At 33.3% G+C, this 21,072-nt stretch overlaps 1 protein-coding gene across 1 annotated transcript in view; it reads right to left on the bottom strand.

Moving 5' to 3' along the window:
• LOC127831926 (E3 ubiquitin-protein ligase Midline-1-like) overlaps positions 1–14,861 on the bottom strand; it is a 31,751-nt gene extending 16,890 nt beyond the window's left edge. Inside the window, exon 1 of the mRNA XM_052357007.1 lies at positions 14,784–14,861. Coding sequence (XP_052212967.1) covers positions 14,784–14,861 — 78 coding nt within the window. The remainder of the gene's footprint in view (positions 1–14,783) is intronic.
• Positions 14,862–21,072: the final 6,211 nt, after the last annotated feature.

Raw genomic sequence — 21,072 nt, 5'->3', positions numbered from 1 at the left:
CCCTTTACTCCGTGAAGATTTCAGTCTTAAAGACAGCATGATCACTGTCAACTGGGTCATGCGTGTTGTGTATCGTGTTATTTCTTAAAAGTTGACCCAGCATTTGTAAAAATATTGCAAGACATATGCATTTCCAGAAAGGAAATTCATTTCTGCGTTGAATAAGACCGAAATCGTGAAAATCACTGCAAAATTGATAAAGATATGGCTGTTCAAAGCGATGCACCCCGTTTTGGGCTGATTTTGAGTTGCATACCTTGTTATATATATATTTGATAGTGAAATATTTTTTTTCAGAAAAGTTAATTTTTCGTTATAATATGATTATTTATCATTCAAAATGATGTTTTCACTAATTAATATCATAGCCACACGCTAACCACCTGTGGATCCAACGGGGATCAATGTCCGAACAAACAACAACACTATAACACATAAATAAACTTTAAAGCGAGAGTGTACGATTTTGTCAAATATTTATTAATTTATATAAAATGTGTAAAAAAACGTATTAAACATGTATTTTAATATAAATTAAAATAAAAGTTAAGCAGAACATGTGTCAAAAAATGCCAAATAAGCCAGATATTTAATTCTGAAATCGAAAAAGGCTGTACAGTCGAATTCGTCAGCATGTATATCAGGCATGCACGATGTGAATCTAAATTTAGTTTAACGGTTATTTTAAATTTCTGCAACGGTATCTATTCATACGACACACGAACACTTACTAAAAAGACGAAATGCTTCGGTTATTATAGGAAAATACGTACGAATTATCTTCGTCACAATCCATTGTGTAAACACCGGTCTTACTGACAATAACGTAGTGTCGTCACCATCTATAGAATGCGTCACAATCGGCTTGGGGCGCTAGTTTGTCTTTGCTGCATTTTATAAAATTCGTCTTCAATGTATACATTTTCTTGCCTATTTTGTGTCATTGTAACATATTTTATCAATATATTAAAATTTAACACATATAAAAAATCGTATATTCTCGCTTTAAAAGTCTTAAAGGTCGAAGTTCACCGCTAAAAGCAAACACATCAGAGACGCTTCATAAGACAGCATAATTCCTAATTAATTCGAAATTGAAGTATGTTTTGCTTGTTTTCTTTTCCTGTCAATGAATAATATGTTCGAAATCGAATGATTGATGTTTGTCATATTTTCAGCATTTATAATTTGCTCGTTTTGATTGTTCGTTTTTTTTTTAATCCGAAAGCGAAAATTTGTGTTCGCAAAATTAAACTCATGCCCGTCTCGTTTATCATCGCACAGACACCTTATAATCTCTGAATACGTGAATGACAAGATGATCCAGGAAAGCGAAAACGGATCAGAACTGTCAAGCACGTGTTAAAACGGATATGTATCGAATCAGTATACCTTTTAATTAATGTTTATTTAACAAATAAACCGGGCATGTGCAATCTTTAACTGACAATTGTGTTTCGATTAAGAAACAATACACCAATCAGCGTATCTGGTTTAGCGCATGAAACTGAACTCGCCGAAGAAAAATTGACGGAATCTGCATTAAACCTGCGGCTAGTTACCAAATCATGATACAAGCCTGTCACTCAAGAGTAAAATATTCCAGTACATGTACCAGACATAGGTTGGCAATGGTGACGGTCTCAAAGTAGTTTCAAAAATATGTTACTATTCTACGGAACAGTTTAAGATAAAACCCTTCTTTGTTTAAGATTTGGAAAATGATAGCTGTGATTTAAATATGAAAACTGGCTTTAAAAAATCTCTAAACAAACAAAAATTGAATGCTGAAAAAAATGAATTTTAATGAAAGTGTTGTGCATTTCGATAGATCTGGTCAAACAAGCTTTATTTCCTCTGAGCAACGTGCGTCATGCTGTAAACTCCCGTATACACAATGAGAGTGCAGCTGTCAAACAATATCTTCAGACTTTACATTTGCCTTCCACACAACATTTTGTCCGTTGTGAATGAGCATAAACCAAAATAAATTATACAACATAGATTCCGATAGCATAAGGCGGATGAAGAGTTTGAATATGTTAGTTGAAATGCGTTTTAATGAATGTAAATGTTTCCATTTTTCGGACATGTTCAAAAGCTATTTGAATAAACCCCATCGTTACCTATCGATGGAACTGAAACATAAGAATGTATCACTGTTTAAGCGTAAAGACATTATTCGGACACAATGTCTAGTACTTTGATAGAATGCTTGTTAAAGACTTGATGCTTAAAAAGGACCCTGCGGATGCCACCAACATCTCTTCAAATCCATAACCTTAAAATAAACGCAACCTTATACCACAGAAAACAGATTTAAAAAGATACTTTTAAATTAAAAATATGAAACTGCTAAAAAGAGTAAAACTGTTATGCTCATACGGAGACAAACTTTGACAGTACCCATTATGAATTCATGATATAAATAACAACGCTACATCGAAACAAAACAATATCCACGGAAGACACAACACCGTATTCAATTCTAATTGCGTATTTCGTACTCTCCGTTATAATATGAAAAATTGGACAAATCTAAAATGTACACCCAACCAGTCCCCGATTACCAGAGTAGGGAACCGCCTATGAGCCCCGCGACTTAAGGGGCCCCATGATACCTTGAGGAAATAAACAAATTAGTAACTTAGCTTATTCTAATGACTTGAAAAGCTAATTATTTTTTAATCAATCTTGTGTGCCGATTAAAAGCTTGCTATTGTCTTACCAAGTGAACATCATTTATCATATGCACAATCGCATTGTTTTGCTGGTGATTTCGTTTTTGAGATGTTCATAAGGGGACTCAGACTGGAAATCTAGTAGACTCAAGGCCGACTTTGGTTCTGGGGCGGGCATGGAGACCCTAAAAGTTTCACTGCCTATGGCCTACACGTTGCTTAACCGGCACTGCAGCCACCATCCAAAAAGGTGGACTATTTTGTATATGTCTATAATATGGAAGCCACGATAAGACAATTTGACATCGTACTTTGGTATCTGAACATAAATGCGTATTGTTCTTAACACCAAAACATAAAATATGATTATAGTATACTGACTTGGCTTTACATGATTCATAGCATAAAATACATGCGCACAGAAATTATATTAATAATAACAGGTAACGTTAAATGGATAATATAGTGTATTCAACATCCAAACCTTGTTATTGTTTATCCTTTATTCGTTAATGCACGTTTCAGTATGTAAAGTCCATGTATTCAAACGTTCAGCCTTTAATGTTTGCAAGCGAATATCCGGGCCGACAACGATTATACAATTCGGTAAAAATTTATCTCGATAATTCGTGCACACTTGTCCTCGCTAAATTTATGTAAATGTAATCCGAAAAATTCGTATTTACTTTTCACTCAAAGCAATCTACGAGTGAAAAGACAGAACGGAGTTTCTTAAGGGGTATTTGCATATTTATTCACAGATTTGTTTGAAGATCGCCTGATTAATAAAATGGACATAAATATCTTATCATGGCGGAGCAAGATATAGAGTCAACATAGGTGACAGCGAGAGTGATAAATTATCCTCAGATGGCGGGTAATGTACAAGCCAGTTTATTTTGTCAACTTGTCTGGGCTGCAATTTGTTGAAATATGTTTTTTCTGTTGTTTTTTCCTAGACGCCCGCGTATTTCTAGGAATGTCTTTTCATTATACTGAGAACAAAGTAATTGTGTTATTTTTGTTGCAAATAAAATAATTTTATAAATGGAAACTTGTATTCCTGCATCATTTCCATAAGTTCAGCCAGTACTGTTCGCGTGATAACACTTTGATCGAACTTACAATTTAAAACTATGGTTCAACTTAATTGCATTGAAGGCATATGGCTTATCGAAAAGTCTCGAGTACGTTTTCTTACTAGAACCAGTACCGAATCATATTCCACAGCGACTTCTTATTATTCACGTAATGCTTTTGATATAATTAATATAATTAATACAAATATTACCTTAGGTATAATTCCTTACTCACAATTAAATGTCCGATATTTAATTTAAGCAAAAACAACAACGGATTTTCTTTCGGACAGTCTGTGTTCAAAGACTTTACAAAATCAAGTAGCATTCATTTAATATACATTCGAACAACGAAAGTCTTGACAAACGCAGAAGAATGCTTTGCGATTTTGAATGCCGCGAAATTCCCATGAAATACATGTAACAATGATGATTTTACCCACTTCAGTAAGTGACTCTTAACAAGATTTCAAGAGCCATAAACATCTCGAGTTTCCAATGTGAAATTACACAAAATATAAATATTTATGATACTCTCGAACTTTAGAAAATCAACGTTTTGTCAGTCCTTCGATTTATTGCCCTAACAGCACGCGCATGCAGATGAGTGAACACACGGTGCACAGAAAGAAAATTTCAAATTAACTTAATTCATAAAAAAATATTTTCATTCAATTGCAAACAAAGACATACATGAATACGCTTTTGGTTTCAAACCGGGATTCACAACTTGTTGTGCGACTTAGACTTCTTTACCCTGTGTCTTCCCTTAACACGCTTTCAAGGGCCATAAACCGTCATCAGTGTTTAGGTAAGAATACCATCTTTGATATTTAGCCAGGCTATAAATGTATGCGTTCTTGACTCCTATATTTACAACGCTTCGACAATATTCTTTACTTTATGACATATCGATCAACAAACTTTTATGCTTAGGTTGTACCGCAACATGTATATCTAAAGTAAAAATATACATAATCATATTGAAAGTTTTTTTTTTAATTTCAATGCCTGTTAAACAGTTGACTCATTGCTAAAACTACGCTTGAATGAAACATAACGTTGTACTTGTTTATCTCCTTGGAAAATTACCTTAAATACGTTTAACATGTAACTAGAATACATTATATTCACTGTATTATGATTTTATCATAAATAAAGATTATAACGAATGAGTATACATTTGTTACGTACCAAATAGAAGATCTGATTATTTTGTTAAGGTTTTTCTCTTATTTTCATTTCAAACAACCACAAAATATATGTCTCGACTGTATCTTTCAGTAACTATAGCCCATCCAATAATGTAACCATCCACAATAACTCCAAAATGCATCGTGCGTATGACCCGTGTGAATAATAACGATATGACAATAACTACCAGTGAAATTCTTAACAGCTGTACTTCTGTGCACTCAAAATTACAAACGAGATTACGTAAAATAAATGAAAATTTAATAGCTGCACCGAAAACCAATTACACGCAACCCGGAATGATTGAATATGTTTCCACTAGCCATCTTTATGCTCAGCTATTAAACCGAAATTGATATGGATTAAATTGAAATTCACTTGAAAGGAATTTATTGTGACAGAAAATGTAAGTCTGACAATGGGCATAAATAGAGGCAGCTTTATTTTACGTCTGACGCCAGACATCGTTTCAATTAAAGTTATATGGTCACCCCACGACATACCCCACGTGACCGCTCTTAATTAATTTTAAAAATGTATTAAAAAAGAATCACCACCTTCAATACCAACATTAAAAACGAATAATTTTTATGAATTTTACTATTTACTTTTATTTATTTGTAATTCAATGCATGTTTATGTGTTACATTAGAAAGTATAGATTTATCACAGCTATTGAAGTTTTGTATAAAGTTTGAGTTGATTGTGGTAAACTGCTTCTTTAATAGATATTAAATAGATAAAAAGAAAGCGACACAAGATTGACGATGCAAGATAGCGGTGGTATTGTAGTTGTGATAGGGCTGGATTTCAAAGAGCACATCCAAACTTTTGTAGTCGACCATGCTGAATCAGGGAGAAGTCTAAGTGAATCATACATTCTTTTAAAAATGATGGACACCGCTTTAAATTGTATAACTTTGTATGCATTAATTATCTCTATAATCTAGATCAAGTTATACTTATGTTGAAAAGCAAGTTAATAGTTATGTTTGCGCGAAAATATATTAACGAATGGAATTGATAAAGTGTATTCTTAAAGAAAGGGTTTGAACGTTGACAGATTTGCAGTGTTTTTTTTTGTGGAAATAAGTTATTGTAAATATTCCAAGATATGTAGTTATTATTTAGGGGCTCTAATATGTTTCTTTCTAAGTTATAACTGTTTGTTGTATATACCCATAATTGTATATATTCATTTATATTGGTTACAAAAGTGTATTTTTCATTATGAATGAATGTTTTATTATGAATTTGATACTTTTTGATATTTTTTTTAATTAAGGCACTTTATATTTTATTTAAGTCATGTACTGACGTTTAACTCACGACCCTGACTTTTGTGTACATGAAGTCACGTATTTCTTTATTTAAGATGTTAGTTCATTTTGGAAAATCGATAACAAATGTAAAGTGTATTTCAGAAAAAACGGCAGCGCCATAAAGTAATTGCACGTGAAATAGCAATAAAAGCAGATCATACTGATATTCTTGTTAGACTCAAAGAAGAGTTCCCTAATAAAATACATGTATCAGACGAAAAAAAGTTAATTTTCCTTTATTGGCGACCTGACTTAATTGCTGATAAGAAGACGCAATATTTAGTATAACAATGAGGGATGAAAGTTTGTTCCTTATAAGTGCTTTATCAAAACTTGCAAGTTCCATGCGAGGGCGATTAGCTTTACTGTTCATCGTTTTTTTATCAGACATATTAAGAATATGTATAATGTCTAAATTATACTTGAACATGCAAAATAAATACGTTCTACCTCATAACCCGCCAACTCTTCCTTCGCCAGTGGCTTTGAGACATGCTTATTATCTTCCGATAACGTATGTGCATTTTCTTTAGTGCACATAATTTTTTCATCAACTCGCTTGTTTTCGATATAATTTACCAACGCTCTCCACGATATGAACGGTTTATTAGGCAGCGACGATATTGAAACGGTTTCCATAGTAACAGTAGATTTTCCAGAGATTTGTAATGTTCCTGATTTCCGTTTTCTACATAATCATTGGTGAATATGACAAACGCACAAACGTTAGTTTGACCTTATGGCTAACTGTCTTTATTATTAATCGTAACAGACACACGTGATTTTCAAGCGAACCAAATTATTGATTGAATTAATCAAGCGGACCCCGACCATCACCGATATTTTATTTATAATTACGGATCTTATACCTCAGCGTTTGGGCGACGGTCACCACCAACTGTCTACAACAGTAGCTTAATGACATCATTTATAACAGTGGAAATCCATTTCCTATACATGACAATGAAATATTGGTGTAATAATTCAGCCGTAATGAACTTGATACTATATACATTCCCCATCATAATAACACAAAGCTCATGCATTATGTAACATAATATTGTGGTTGCATTTGTAAATTATGGAAATTGCAAGATGAAAGTGTATACTCATTGTAAATAACCACGGTGCAAACGAATCATATACACAGCTTTTTATTTGACTACCAAGAAAGCCTTCATCAAACTGACATACGGCAGACATAATGAAAGTTTTTTTGCAATTATATGTATATATATCCTTAATCCAACTTTAAATAAGCTGCAGGCTACATGTTAATAATTGTCTTCAATATAATTGTGCAATTCAAACGTTCATTACTACAATCCGGGATTTCGGAAAACACCATCACTTCTACATTTCGCCAATTGTCACAGAGTGTTCCCTTGAAATAATAGAAAACAATTTCGATTTTAGCACACATCACTTTATTGAGACAATTCAGTGATCAACGGCCTTGCGATCGATAAAGAGCCATAAGGTAAATCAAATTTTCCAGAAAACCGTTAATCGGACCATCATTAACAGGTGTTAGGTAACTTCCGTCGATTGCGGCTTTATGTTGGTAATTTATTGATGGATTACTTACCTTTAAGTCGGAAACAACTGACGGGAATACGGAGAAAATCTTATAAGTCGATAGTTTCAAAATGCATGATGAAACACGCTTTTCATGCCATGAAATCATTACAGTTGCTTAAGTTAATATGTAGACACAATGATTTGCGCGAGCGTACAAATCTGCAAGAGCTAATAGAAACTTATAATATTGCAAATGCAATATATATATACGCTTAAACCTCTTTGTACCTAAATATAAAAAATAAAAAATATTACCTTAGATGTTATTCCTTAACTCCCAGTTAAATGTCCGATATGTAGATAAAGTAAAATAAAGCGATTTTTTTTGGTCGGACAGTGTGTGGTAAATGTGAAAAAATGAAGTAAAATAAAAACTGCTTAACATAGCATTGCTGTTAACAAAGGAAGGCTAGGTGAAGCAAAAGCCGCGGGATAAAACTTAAACCCGGCAAACTAAGATTATTATAATTTGTCAAATCAAATACGTTTATTTACAAAATCTAAAAGCACTCGATTGTATGTACACGAGAACGAGAACGAGAATCTCGACAAACGCAGCAGAATGCATTGCGAATTCGAATGCCGCGGAATCCCCTCCAATAACCATTATGATTTTACCCACTTCACTAAGTGGCTCTTAACAAGATTTCAAGGGCCATAAAACATCTCGAGTTTCCAATTTGGAATTACACAAAAGATACATATGTACAATGCTCTCGGTCTTGAGAAAATCAGCGTTCTGCCAGTGCATGGATTTATTGAAGTTACAGCATGCGACTGCAAATGAGTAAACAAACTATACATAGGAAGAATATTTCATACAATAAATTCGACTCATTTTTATTTAAATTGCATCTTTTAATTTTAGTTCCAGAAGCTAACGGCTTTTAAGTAATGCAAAACGTGTCTTTCATAAAAATATTTGCATTTAATGTCAAACAACATATAGAGGCTTTTGTTTTAACACCGAGATTCCTTATTGAAGTGTCACAACATTTCTTTTTGTGCGACTTTATTTCTTTACTAAATCAACCCATAACACGCTTTCAAGTGCCATACAACATCTTAAGCGTTAAGTTAAGAATTCCATCTTTGATATTTAACTAGGATATAAATCCTGATTGAAAAATGTGAACACTATGTATACAGGACACCTATATGGACAACGCTATGCCATAAACCGTTTTATGACGTATTGATTAATAAACTTGTATGCTCAGGATGTAGCATAACATGTATATATAAGGAAACAATGCATAATCATATTAAAAGTTTTTTTTTTATTCCAATGCATGTTGACTTATTGCTCAAACTACGTTTTGAATGCAAACCTAACGTTGTAAGGTTTTATTCTCTTAGAAAATATTATATTTTCTTAGAAATAAAGATTAAAATATAAAGTATACATTTGCAACATACCAATAGAAGATGCGGTAATTTTATTTAGATTTTTTCTAATATTTTCATTAAAACAACCCAAACTGTAAGTATCGAAATCATCACTTAGTGATGATATCCAGAACAATAACGTAACCACTCGCATTGAATCCAAATACATCGTGGTACCATGTCCCTTGTGAATAATTACGATGTAAAAATCGGATATCTACGAGTGAAAAACGTGCAACTGAAATTCTTTACATCGGTACACCGTGAACTCAAAATTACACATTAGATTACGTAAAATAAATTTAAATTTAATATCTGCCTCGAAAACCAATTAAACGCATACCAGAATGATTGAATATATTTCTTCTAGCCATCTTTAGCTTGGTTATTAAACCGAAATTGATATGGATTTAATTGAAATTCACTTGAAAGGAATTTATTGTGACATAAATGTAAGTCTGACAATGAGAATAAATAGAGGCAGCTATATTTTACAGTTGAAGTCAGGCGTCGTTACAATTAAAGTGATATAATCACCCTACGACCCAGTCTTCGTGACCACCTCTCCATTAGACAAACTAATAAAAAAGGAATCTCCAGCAATAAACAACATCAAGTGAAATACAACGGTAAGCAGAAATAAAATGGCATCCAGAGAGCCAGGTGAGGGATAAAGAGGCATATACTCTGTATAAAATATTGCTGTAGTTATATTAAATACAATATTGTTAATAATAATTTATTCAATTAAGTGGGCTTTTTTACTAACAGAAACAAAAAACACCATGAGAGATGCAACTATTTACTCTAATGTATTTGTAAGTTTGTAATAAAGAAACAATATGTTTGATTTCACTAATTTAACCCATTTATGCCTAGCGTCTGGAAAAAAGGACTTGGCAAACAGCGTAGACCCAGATGAGAGGCCGCATGATGCGGCGTCTTATCAGGGTCTGCGCTGTTTGCTTTAAAGAATTTCTGTAAGAAATATTCTAAATATAGAAATAAATATACCAGACATCCCTAATTTTGGAAATAAATTGATCCAATTTAAAAGGATGGAGAGTCCACTAGGCATTAATGGGTTAAATGTACTGCAATTTTACAAATGAGCCTTACTCTTTGTTTCGATACGACCTTGACCCTTGTGGACAAAATTAAGTCACGTGATTCTTTATTGGTGAAAATGTTTTGGTATTGGGGTAGGGACAATATATACCAAAGTTACAGCGTATATTTCAAAATATATCAGCGCTAAAAAGTAAAGTTATCGTACGTAAAAAACTGATTCTATTCATACTCGAATTCAAATAAGAGAAGTGTTTTCAATAAAAAAGTTGGACGAAAAGATATTAATTTTCCGCTATTGGCGACCTGAATGAAAAGAAGATAAGAAAACACATCATTCCGTATAACAAGGATGGATAAAAGTGTGTTCCTTAGTGGCGGACGCCTTTTCAAAATTATAAGTTCAATACGGAGGACTATTAACATTACTGTGCTTCGTTTATCAAACATGATAAAAATAGGTATCATGTCTTAATAACACTTAAGCATTCAACATAAATACTATGTTACCTTATAACCAGCTAAACCTTCTTTCGCAAGTAGCTTTGAGCCATACATATTATCTCCCGTTAATATATGCGGATGTTCTTTGGTACAAATACTATTTTCATTGTCTCGCTTGTTCTCGAGATAATACACCAACGCTCTCCACGATTTGAACGGTTTATTAGGCAGCGAAGATATTGCAACGGTTTCCATAGTAACAGTAGATTTTTTTTAAGTTTCCGATTTTCGTTTCTACATAATCAATGGCGAATACATCGTTCAGATGTCACATGAAACATGCACATTGACTTATTTTGTTTGGTCTGTATCTCACACAGATATAGAAGCCAAACGCATGAACGTTACCTTATCACTGTCTTTATTATAAACCGTCACAGACAAGCATGATTTGCAAGCGAAAAAAAAAATGATTGATTGAATTAATCAAACAGACCCCGACAATCACGGATATTTTGTTTACAATTGCGGATCTAATATCTCACAATTGATGCGACGGTCATCAACAACAGTCGGCAATCAAAGTCCACATGAAGTCATGAATAAAGGTAAAAAATCTATTTTCTGCACAGGACCATGAAATACTGGTATAATAGTTCAGCCTTTATGCTGTTGTGGATGACGCCATTATTAATTTTGTAGTTTAACGGAACTTGCATAATACCAATGCGTCTCCATTATAAATAACCATGTCCACGGTGAGAACGAACCATATACAACAATTGTAATAATTTGTTATTCCGAATGGACTTTTAACACAACCTTATCAAACTGGTTTGCACCAGGGCTATGTCACCAGACATAAAGAATTTACATTTTACTATGCACTTCACTTTTGCAATTCAGTTGAAGACTTGTTCATACAGCGTATATATTACAAATATATTTATATATTAAATGCCGCTAACTTTCTGTTTTGAAATTGTCTTTAATACTACTGTGCTCTTTCAACTAAACACTATTAATAATTAAATCCGGGATTTCTGAAACACCATCACTTTCACATCACGTCACTTGTCACATAATATTCCCTTGAAATAATAGCAAACAATTTACGTTATAGCACCCGTCGCTATATTAAGGCAATTCAGTGATCTACAGCCCTACGGTCGATTAAAAGAGGCAGAAGGTAAATCAAGTATTCCAGAAAACCGCTAATTGGATCAGCATTAACAGTTTTAAGGTAACTTGTGTCGTTGGCGACATCATGTTGATAATTTATTGATGGATTAATTACCATTAAGCAGGAAACCACTGACGGAAATTCGGAGAAAGTCAAACATGTCGATAGCTTCGAAAAGACATGATTTACGTCTAATTTTATGCCATTAAAGAATTACAGTTATTTTAGTGAATGGTTATTAATGATTGATTTTTGTTATACCATTATTCAGAAGGTGGGAGGGTATGTGGTACGCGTGACTTTACCAACAAAACTAGATCGATGAAAATATATAAACATATTTATAATAATGTGCTCATGTGCAACTGGTTACCTGTGGAGTATATGTACCTTAAACATGTAAAGTTTATAAGTTGTTGACAGAAACATACCGAGCTTATTAAATATTCACAACCAATTTATCTGCGGTAGCATGGTAATTTGCAGCTTACGATGGTCACATATGAATGCCATCTGTCGCTGCACTTCACTGCTTACTTACCGTTCGAGGTTAGAAGTCATAGCAGGCCTTGCTCCAAAACATGTGAGGGTTAATTAAAAGGTGAGACAATGTTCATATTTAAATTAATCTGTCTTCTGAAGTCAATGTATTAATTTCATAATAACCACTTAATGCACGTGAACAGAATATTTTCTAAAGAATTCATTTAGTTGGTTACTCAGTGGTAAGATTCACGTTCTAACACTATCTTAAATGTTAGTTTGGTGCATGTAGTATAAGGATTGAATTGTCTGTTCCATAATTAAAACGAAGCTATATAATGAGGAATTGGAAACAATTATTTTATGGCAAACACATACACTGATTGATATTTTTTTATCATGCTTTCCCTCTGCAATCATGTATATCTCACACCAAGCCGGCAACTTGAAATGATAGACTACACGTTCTTTAACAACAATTAATCACGGCAAATCGAACACAGTAAATACATTTACAAACATTAATCTTAAAATATAAAATTGCAAAATCTTAATTAACAAATTAACTGCATAGCTATTATAGAGTGCGTACGTGTGTTACCTCATGGCTAAGAAACATTTCAGAAGTACATTTCATTCACATAATAACTAATACATATCGGATCAACGTAATTATAAATACCAATCATCTCCGATGTAATAAAATGCTATTAACTTCCAATTATCAATGCGAAAGATAATCGCGTAGTCGATTATTTAATTGTAATTGATCTACAGTCAGTTACAGTACAATTGTACACAGATGGTACGATGATTGTGGGATTACAATCCTGAAAATGCTTACTGTATGATAAGTTTACGATAAGAACGATGCATATGGCGTTAGAGCGAAACTGATAATTATACTGATGACCAAGTTCACAACGACGAAGATGGCGAAATCGAATAAATAGAGGATACAGGATAACTGCTGAATGCAGAAACCTTTATTTAACGAGACTTACAAAAGATTTACACCGAGCCTTGGAAAGTCCTTACAATTAGAAGTAATAACTGGAGTCTGAGCTTTTTTTTAATAAGGGGCAGAATTCTCACTATATATGAACACTTAATCATTTCACGCGAATTTACGATTTTTGGTTGTATTTTAAAATATAAATAGAAAAAAATGCATGGCATAAAATGACATAATTTTTCAATAATCATGAGGTAAGGCAAGCAAGTGTCAGCATTATTTAAGTATCACAGTATACACATAACAACACATGATTGATGATAATGATGATGAGACAATGTGCACCAGCATTTCAAACAGACCACGATGTCGATTCAGTGGATATCTGAAGTGTGCGAAACGTTTAATACGACGGTCACCAAGGTTTATTGATGTCAACATGAGAAATCCACTCATATTGGTATTGGTTGATATAGCGCTGGGTACTATAGCACAGTAAAAAAGAGCCTTACTTTGGTAAAATTTGACTTCGTGCATTTGCGTAGAGTGTCGTCCAGATTATCCTGTGCAGACCACACAGGCTTATATGGGACGACACTTTCCACCTTAACCTAAAAAATCGTTAACAGCGGAATGCAACGGATAAATGGGACGTTACTTTACGCACATGGATCAAATTCCGGTTTTCACAAAGCGCGACTAAAATGTTACAAAACACTGCAACTCCTTAACAACTCAGCGGTCCGAAGCTTGCAAGTTCGACAAAACATCTCGGCAAAAGTATAGAAAAAGGATGATCAATAAAGTGTTCAATGAGTATAGAAATGTGTTAACATCGGCGTGTTTACATTTACGCCTCCGTGTTTGCATTAAATAACGTCAATTCTGATAAACAATGAAATTTTTAACAAACTATGTTTGCTTCGTTAAAATAAACCTGGTTTAAATCGCAAGTGTTGAATGCATTATAAGAGACATAAGAACGTTAATCAATTGCATTTTATTTACACTTTTTCCGTGAAAATAAATATTTAAAAACATTTATGTGCCTATTTAATTATTTAAGATTTTACGGTGCACTCAATAGAATTTTATTTCTCAAATAATATATACTGTAGCATCCATGTTTTTTTAAATAAAAAACTAACAAAATGCGCGGACTTGCTGGGTTACATCGCACATATAGGTGTGTCTTTGCAACATTATGAATCATCATTAACATGTTGTCTTTCTAATTTATACATGCACGTACATACGATTTACATTAATGCTAAGATTCTCCATCTTTATAGTAATTGCATGTAGTTAGCTCTTTTTTATATTGTTATTTATTCAGAGATTTAAGGAAATATGGAATATAATGAAACTTTAACTAAGTGTGGTTAAAGCAAAGGAAAAGATTACCTGCGCATGCGCACGTCTTTCCCCGGACAGCCGGATATCCGGTAGATCGTTCCTGGTCCAGAAGGACAGATGACTCATCTTCTAAAAGAAATTATGACATTGACAAGCATTGATTAAAACAATGGATAAAAAACAATTAACTCAATAAACATATAGAACATTATGACCACTTTTTATAAATGTTCTAAGGCAGTAAAATTTAGGGTAGATCTGATAACCTAGCCAATTATTTTTTTCTCCGCTTTAGTGCTTATGAAACAAGATTTTTCATTTAATCGAGAACATGTATGCATATCTCAAATCCTATGGAAGACATATTGCTTTTTTCCATATATAACATCAATAAAGTATACACTTTATTACAGCAAACCTAAAAATAACAATGAAACGTGCACTTGTTTATGTTCAGTTATAATGTTTAAGCTTCAAACATGCACAGCGTGCTTACATTAGCCCATGCAATTGTTTTTCGATGTCTTCTATTCGTGCAGAAAACGAGCAAACCAAAAATTATCAATAAAGTTTTTTTTTAAATCGCCCAATTTGCATCAACAGTATATGGTACAATGTATCCATATACATTTATGTTCGAATTATATAAACTGATAATCATTTTTAACAGTCGGCATGTTATGAACCAGTTCACTTTGTTCTACAGTTTATTCTCGAATTGCCAGGAGCATTTAACAATTGCTCGTTGAGTTATGAACTTTATCTAGTCCGCGATCACACATAAATTTCTTTTATATCCAAAATCCGCTATACCTTCGTACAAATAAAATCATAAAGTGAAAGTGTGGCTGTTCCATTTTTACATTATATTTCACAGAAAACCATTAATTCATTGTCGCGCATTTTGGTTGATCGGACATCAAAGCTAAACATTGTCGCCCTTGTTGTGCTATCAAAGAGTGTCGACGAGCTTTAAACCCATAATCACTAAGTAAATTTACATATTTATTCCTTAATACAAACACATTTTGATAGCATTGAAAGCGAACGAACAAACCTTAAAGACTAACAAAAGTAATTCAGTAAATCCAAGCTCGGTGTGGGTCAACGAGGAAAAAACAAACAGAACATTTATTTAAGAAGAGAATAAATTTTTATTAATATTGTATTTATATGTGCATGTTTGATGCATTTTTTTAAATTGCTCATAGCGATATTCATTATAATGTATTTGAGATCATGCATTATAACTTTTATAAGTGAAACTATCAAACAAAAAATTATGGCGTACGATGATGGCACGTTTAGAACACAAACTGCATACACGTTTTTACAAAGCACGAAAGCTTTGTCTGTTTTTCTGTTCAACAACAACCTCAACAAGTATAAATTAGAAGCTAATTCTGTTTGGACTTTTACTGTAATAAAACACAATAAATAATGTATGTGAGTGTGTCTATACAACATTAACTTACACTTACAGGTAGCTCGTGCGAATGTTTCTTGAGCTACCCATGTTCGCATGATGCGCGCCATACATTGTACATTTTCAATGTCAACATAAGCCAGAACAACACTTAAATAAAATAGCGCCTCTTTTAACAATTTAGTATGAGTCAACAATTGTCCAAAGAATCAAAGGATTTATGAATTTCTTTTAAATCAATCCGTTTGAAGCGGACCGCTGTAGAAGTCAGTCCAATAGAGCAAATATATAAAACACTTCGAATAGAAAACTACAACACACATTATGTACTTAGGATTTATGCAGTTTAATCCGATTTATTGGCTTATAATGCTGTAGAAATCAGTAAAATCCGTTCGAATACAGCTTTTAACATCAATGGATGAAAAGTTTCACCAAAGCGGTTGTCAAAAGTACCATTGATCAACTCCCTGCATAATCAATATTTTCAAATATTAGAGATGGTATAATACGATCAAACAGAAAGGGCAAAATAAGCATCATTAGTTACTCATAATGAACTTTTCAGACCTATTCATTTCAGAGCGCATAGGAAAAAAACGCAACCGGATCGAATCCGAACCTTAAAGAATATCCTTTATATGACTTGAATACTTAAACTGTAAATGAGAACAGTTTAAAATACATTTTTTCGATACTCAAAACCATATATGCGTATTAAATTATAATTTAGTTTAAAGCTTTTCATTGTAATATCTAACTCGACAAATGCAATATAATAGTTTTGCTCTATATTACAGTTGCACTTTGTTGTTGTGACATCTATTTCCAGCTATTTACAGTTTTATGCTTGTTGTATCTCTTAAACTAGTAAAAATATCAATACCATTAATTAATTTGACTGTTTTAGTGACGTAAAATCACACATTGAAAGTGTTGCGTCTTGATCACCATCACTTCTTTAAGTAACCCATATTTTCGAACAAAAAGCTGATCGCAAATATCATACTGCAATCCACCTTATTTTTTTTTGTCTAAACAATACTTGATTCCATACGTTAAATATATCAAGTATAAAATAATTACCGTTAACTTTCAGTATTCCAGTATTAACCATTCAGAAATTCCACACATGTAAGCTCCCCATTGTCCAATGCAAAATTTTCTGTTATCTTAAGACTAAGTTGATATTCATTTAAAACACAGGCATTGTCAAACAAATATCACAATGTTAATTACTCCATTCCCAAGTGAAAATCGAGAGCACCCCGCTTAGTAATCGATTAAGTATAAATACCTTAAAACTAATCGATTATTGTAACGATTATTCTAATAAAATAGTCCTCATAAAACAATTGGTAGGTAGATAAGTAAACCATAAGTACTAGTGCGACAGAGCGATTATAGATTAAGAATTTACAATGGTATTACAATGGTGTAGTTTGGAGATTTAATCAGGCGAAAATTAAAACTCGCCATGGGAAATATTGATTTAATAAGAAAATAAGTTCCCGCCATTGAGTTTTTAAATGCCGTAGCATTATCAAAGACAACAATATGTTGAATAGGGTTAGAATTGATTATTTACGTGGTATTATTGACGCTATGTTATTAAATTGAAAACGCTTGCTTTGGTTGTTATCGTCTTCGCTGGAATAAAGACATTGGAAAAAACGTAGGTATGAGAAAAAATTTAAAACGCGTCGTTCATCAAATAACAAACAATGGGCGATTTTCCGCAACTAACTCACTTTGTAAATCACGTGAATGTGTTCGAGAAGCGGAATAGTAGATCCTTAGGAACTTACTCATTAATGATGCATATTTAATTAATACGCTCTGTAACATTCTTAACTAATTTTCAGGTTCGACTCCATAATTGGGATATTGACGTCTATTGAGGTTTATTAAATAATTTCTCATCACCTTTGTCATTTTTTTTTACAAAAGAAATACGACGTCTATAATTAATTAAAATACCCCCATAATGCCACTTTAAGACTTCCGGAAACTCAAAAAGTTTATTTAACAGTTCCAACTGAATAAACAAAAATATGTCGGTTCATTTATCTTTTCTAAATATTAATTTATTTTAGATTCTGAATATTTATGTGAACAACCTTGCTGTACACTACACAATACAGCAGATGACAAATGCTTCTACAGAATTATTGCCCGACATAAATATTTTATTATGATGTATACATTAATCTTATTTCAATAGTGTTCATAAGAGAGCTATCGTAAACATTTCATTCAAAAGGCTTTTGTAATTCAATTCATTAACAACCCGCAAATTTATGGCACACTGCAACTAAAGGCGTTTTAATATCTCTGTCAGAGACCGTTTGTATTGGTTGCCTTTTTAAATCAATTGTACCGCGGGATAAGGTTACAATTGCTCGCCGTGTTTTTATTCATTTCCTTAACCCATTTATGCCTAGCGTCTAGAAAGAATGCCTAAGCAAACAGCGTAGACCCAGATGAGACGCCGCATGATGTGGCGTCTCATCTGGGTTTGCACTGTTAGCTTAAAGGAATTTCTGTAAGAAATATTCTAAAAATAGAAATAAATATACTAAACATCCCTTATTTTGGAAATAAATTGATCCAATTTAGAAGAATGAGAGAGTCCACTAGGCATAAATGGGTTAAGTATTCGTGCACGGATGTTCATTCACCTGTAAGGGTGCGCGTGGGATCGACGGTAAGAGCTTTACAAACAGATCGATTTGTTTCTACCAATTCTCTGCATTTGGTTTTATGAAGAAAAACGATTATGTTATAAACAGAATTACAGTTGATAGGCACAGATAAAAGTTTTGCAGAATTTTTAAAACTTTAAGAGTATGATTTTGAGTATCACTAGGTTAAGTTCGTAAGTTATTAACCCATTTATGCCGAGTGAACTCCTCCATCCTTCTTAATTGGATCAATTCATTTTCAAAATTAGGAATGTTTAGTATATTTATTTCTATATTTAGAATATTGCTTACAGAAATTCCTTTAAGCAAACACCGCAGACCCTGATGAGACGCCGCATCATGCTGGGTCTACGCTGTTTGCCAAGGCCTTTTTTCTAGACGCTAGGCATAAATCTGACACCATTTACCAAATGTTATTTCAGACCGGTCTGACCACAACCATTCCATGTTAAATTAAAACTAATGCGGCTGAACTCAGTATAATATAAAATATCCATATATACTATATTGTATGCCAATATAACTATGTGTGTTCGAATTTCATCCATTCAACCTTGGACTACCAAAAATACCTTGCCGTCAATACATTCCGGAGTCGAAGGTGTCCGCGTCTCCGGAAATATTTACGGAGATAATCCGAACGCGAGACTTAACAATTTAAACAAGCAAAGCAAAAAAATGCTGTGTTGTTTTTCGCTCCAAACATATATTAAAAAAAATAAATATATAACAATATTGCCACTAGAGATTCATTCATTTTTGTGGATTGGTAAACAGTTTCAAAATTATTAAAAAACGTGTTGCAAATAATGATATCAACACATTTCGGTAAAGATACAGATTCTGTATCGTAAACTGTCTTGCTGTTTTAAAAGAAAAACAGGATCTTCAGAAGGGTATTTTTAAATGCATTGATTAAGTCTATCAACGATCTAGAGAGCAAGTTTCATACAATTGATATTTCATGAATAAACAAATATATCTCGGTACGTGGTTTTATTCCCGAAAGCGAAGAAGAAAATCGGTGTAATTTAAACCTATTTATTATATCTCGATTGCGTAGAAGCATATGGCTAACTTAAAACGCTTCCGAGTCCGTTTCCTAAGCTTTTGGTGTCTATGGGGAAGATCTACAAACGCTCCCACAGAGGGGATCGAACCCGTGTCTTTCCGGTCGCTGGACAATGCTCGTAAATAATACGCACACTTGTTGCCGTTATTTTGACCAAAGCGCTGTTTGAACTGCAGTTAAACACAACCCGCTCTTCAAAATTAAAGTATTGCTTTTTAAATCGCATGTTCAAATCAAACCGAACCAATTAGAAAATATTATCGTGTGGATATTTGTACAAATGTTTTGTAACCAAAAACTGTTCAGACTCGCTTCAAGAAGAGTGCATAATTACTGTAACAGTTTCCGATAAAGGGAATTGTGTGCAAATGTGCATCAAAAGAATCCCGGAATCCAACTTTCATGGTTGTAAGTGAAAACATTTGCCAATCAAACGCTCAAAAGTTGCCCAATACTAGTAACTGATTATTATCGCTTATATAAGAAAACCTAAGATACGCATTGACGGCGGCACTGAGGTGACAGGGTGCATATCACAATGTTTGCGGCAACCCTAATCTACAGTGTTTTATAGTAACATTCGTTGGCTCTCGTTATCGATATCTTCGACTATTTAACATGATCTAGAAGTAGAACGCACGTTTACAAGGCGATATAGCGAAACAAGGATGCGAGATCCATGTATTAACATTGCGATCTTGCATCGAAATGCAATTTCTCCGCATCGCTATCTCACCCTTAATTACTTTAAGGTCGACCACGCGAAATAACGATGCGAGATCACGATATTTTTTAACGCAATAACTCATCATTTTTTCTGAATCTCACAACACATCTCGTAAGCTCGCATCTTGGTTTCGCGACGTCGCATCGTAAAATCGCTAAGCGCGCATCATGATTTAGAATAATCGACATTTGAATTACAACTGCGAGAAAACACGATTCGAAGGCAAGAGATTACGACGCGACGTTTATTAAATAAACCACGATGCGAGTTTGCGATGAAGCAAAGGTAGAGACCGTGGTATTTTACCATCGCAATACGAAATACATTCGAAGTGCATTTGACTAAATCAAACATAGTAAATCAAATGCCGAATGATTTTGATTACAATATTGCTCGACATAAACAAG

This window comes from Dreissena polymorpha, chromosome 5, assembly GCF_020536995.1.
Source record: "Dreissena polymorpha isolate Duluth1 chromosome 5, UMN_Dpol_1.0, whole genome shotgun sequence".
Classification (NCBI taxonomy): domain Eukaryota; kingdom Metazoa; phylum Mollusca; class Bivalvia; order Myida; family Dreissenidae; genus Dreissena; species Dreissena polymorpha.
Note: the sequence above shows the minus strand (reverse complement) of the source record. Positions and strands in the feature narration are given on the sequence as shown.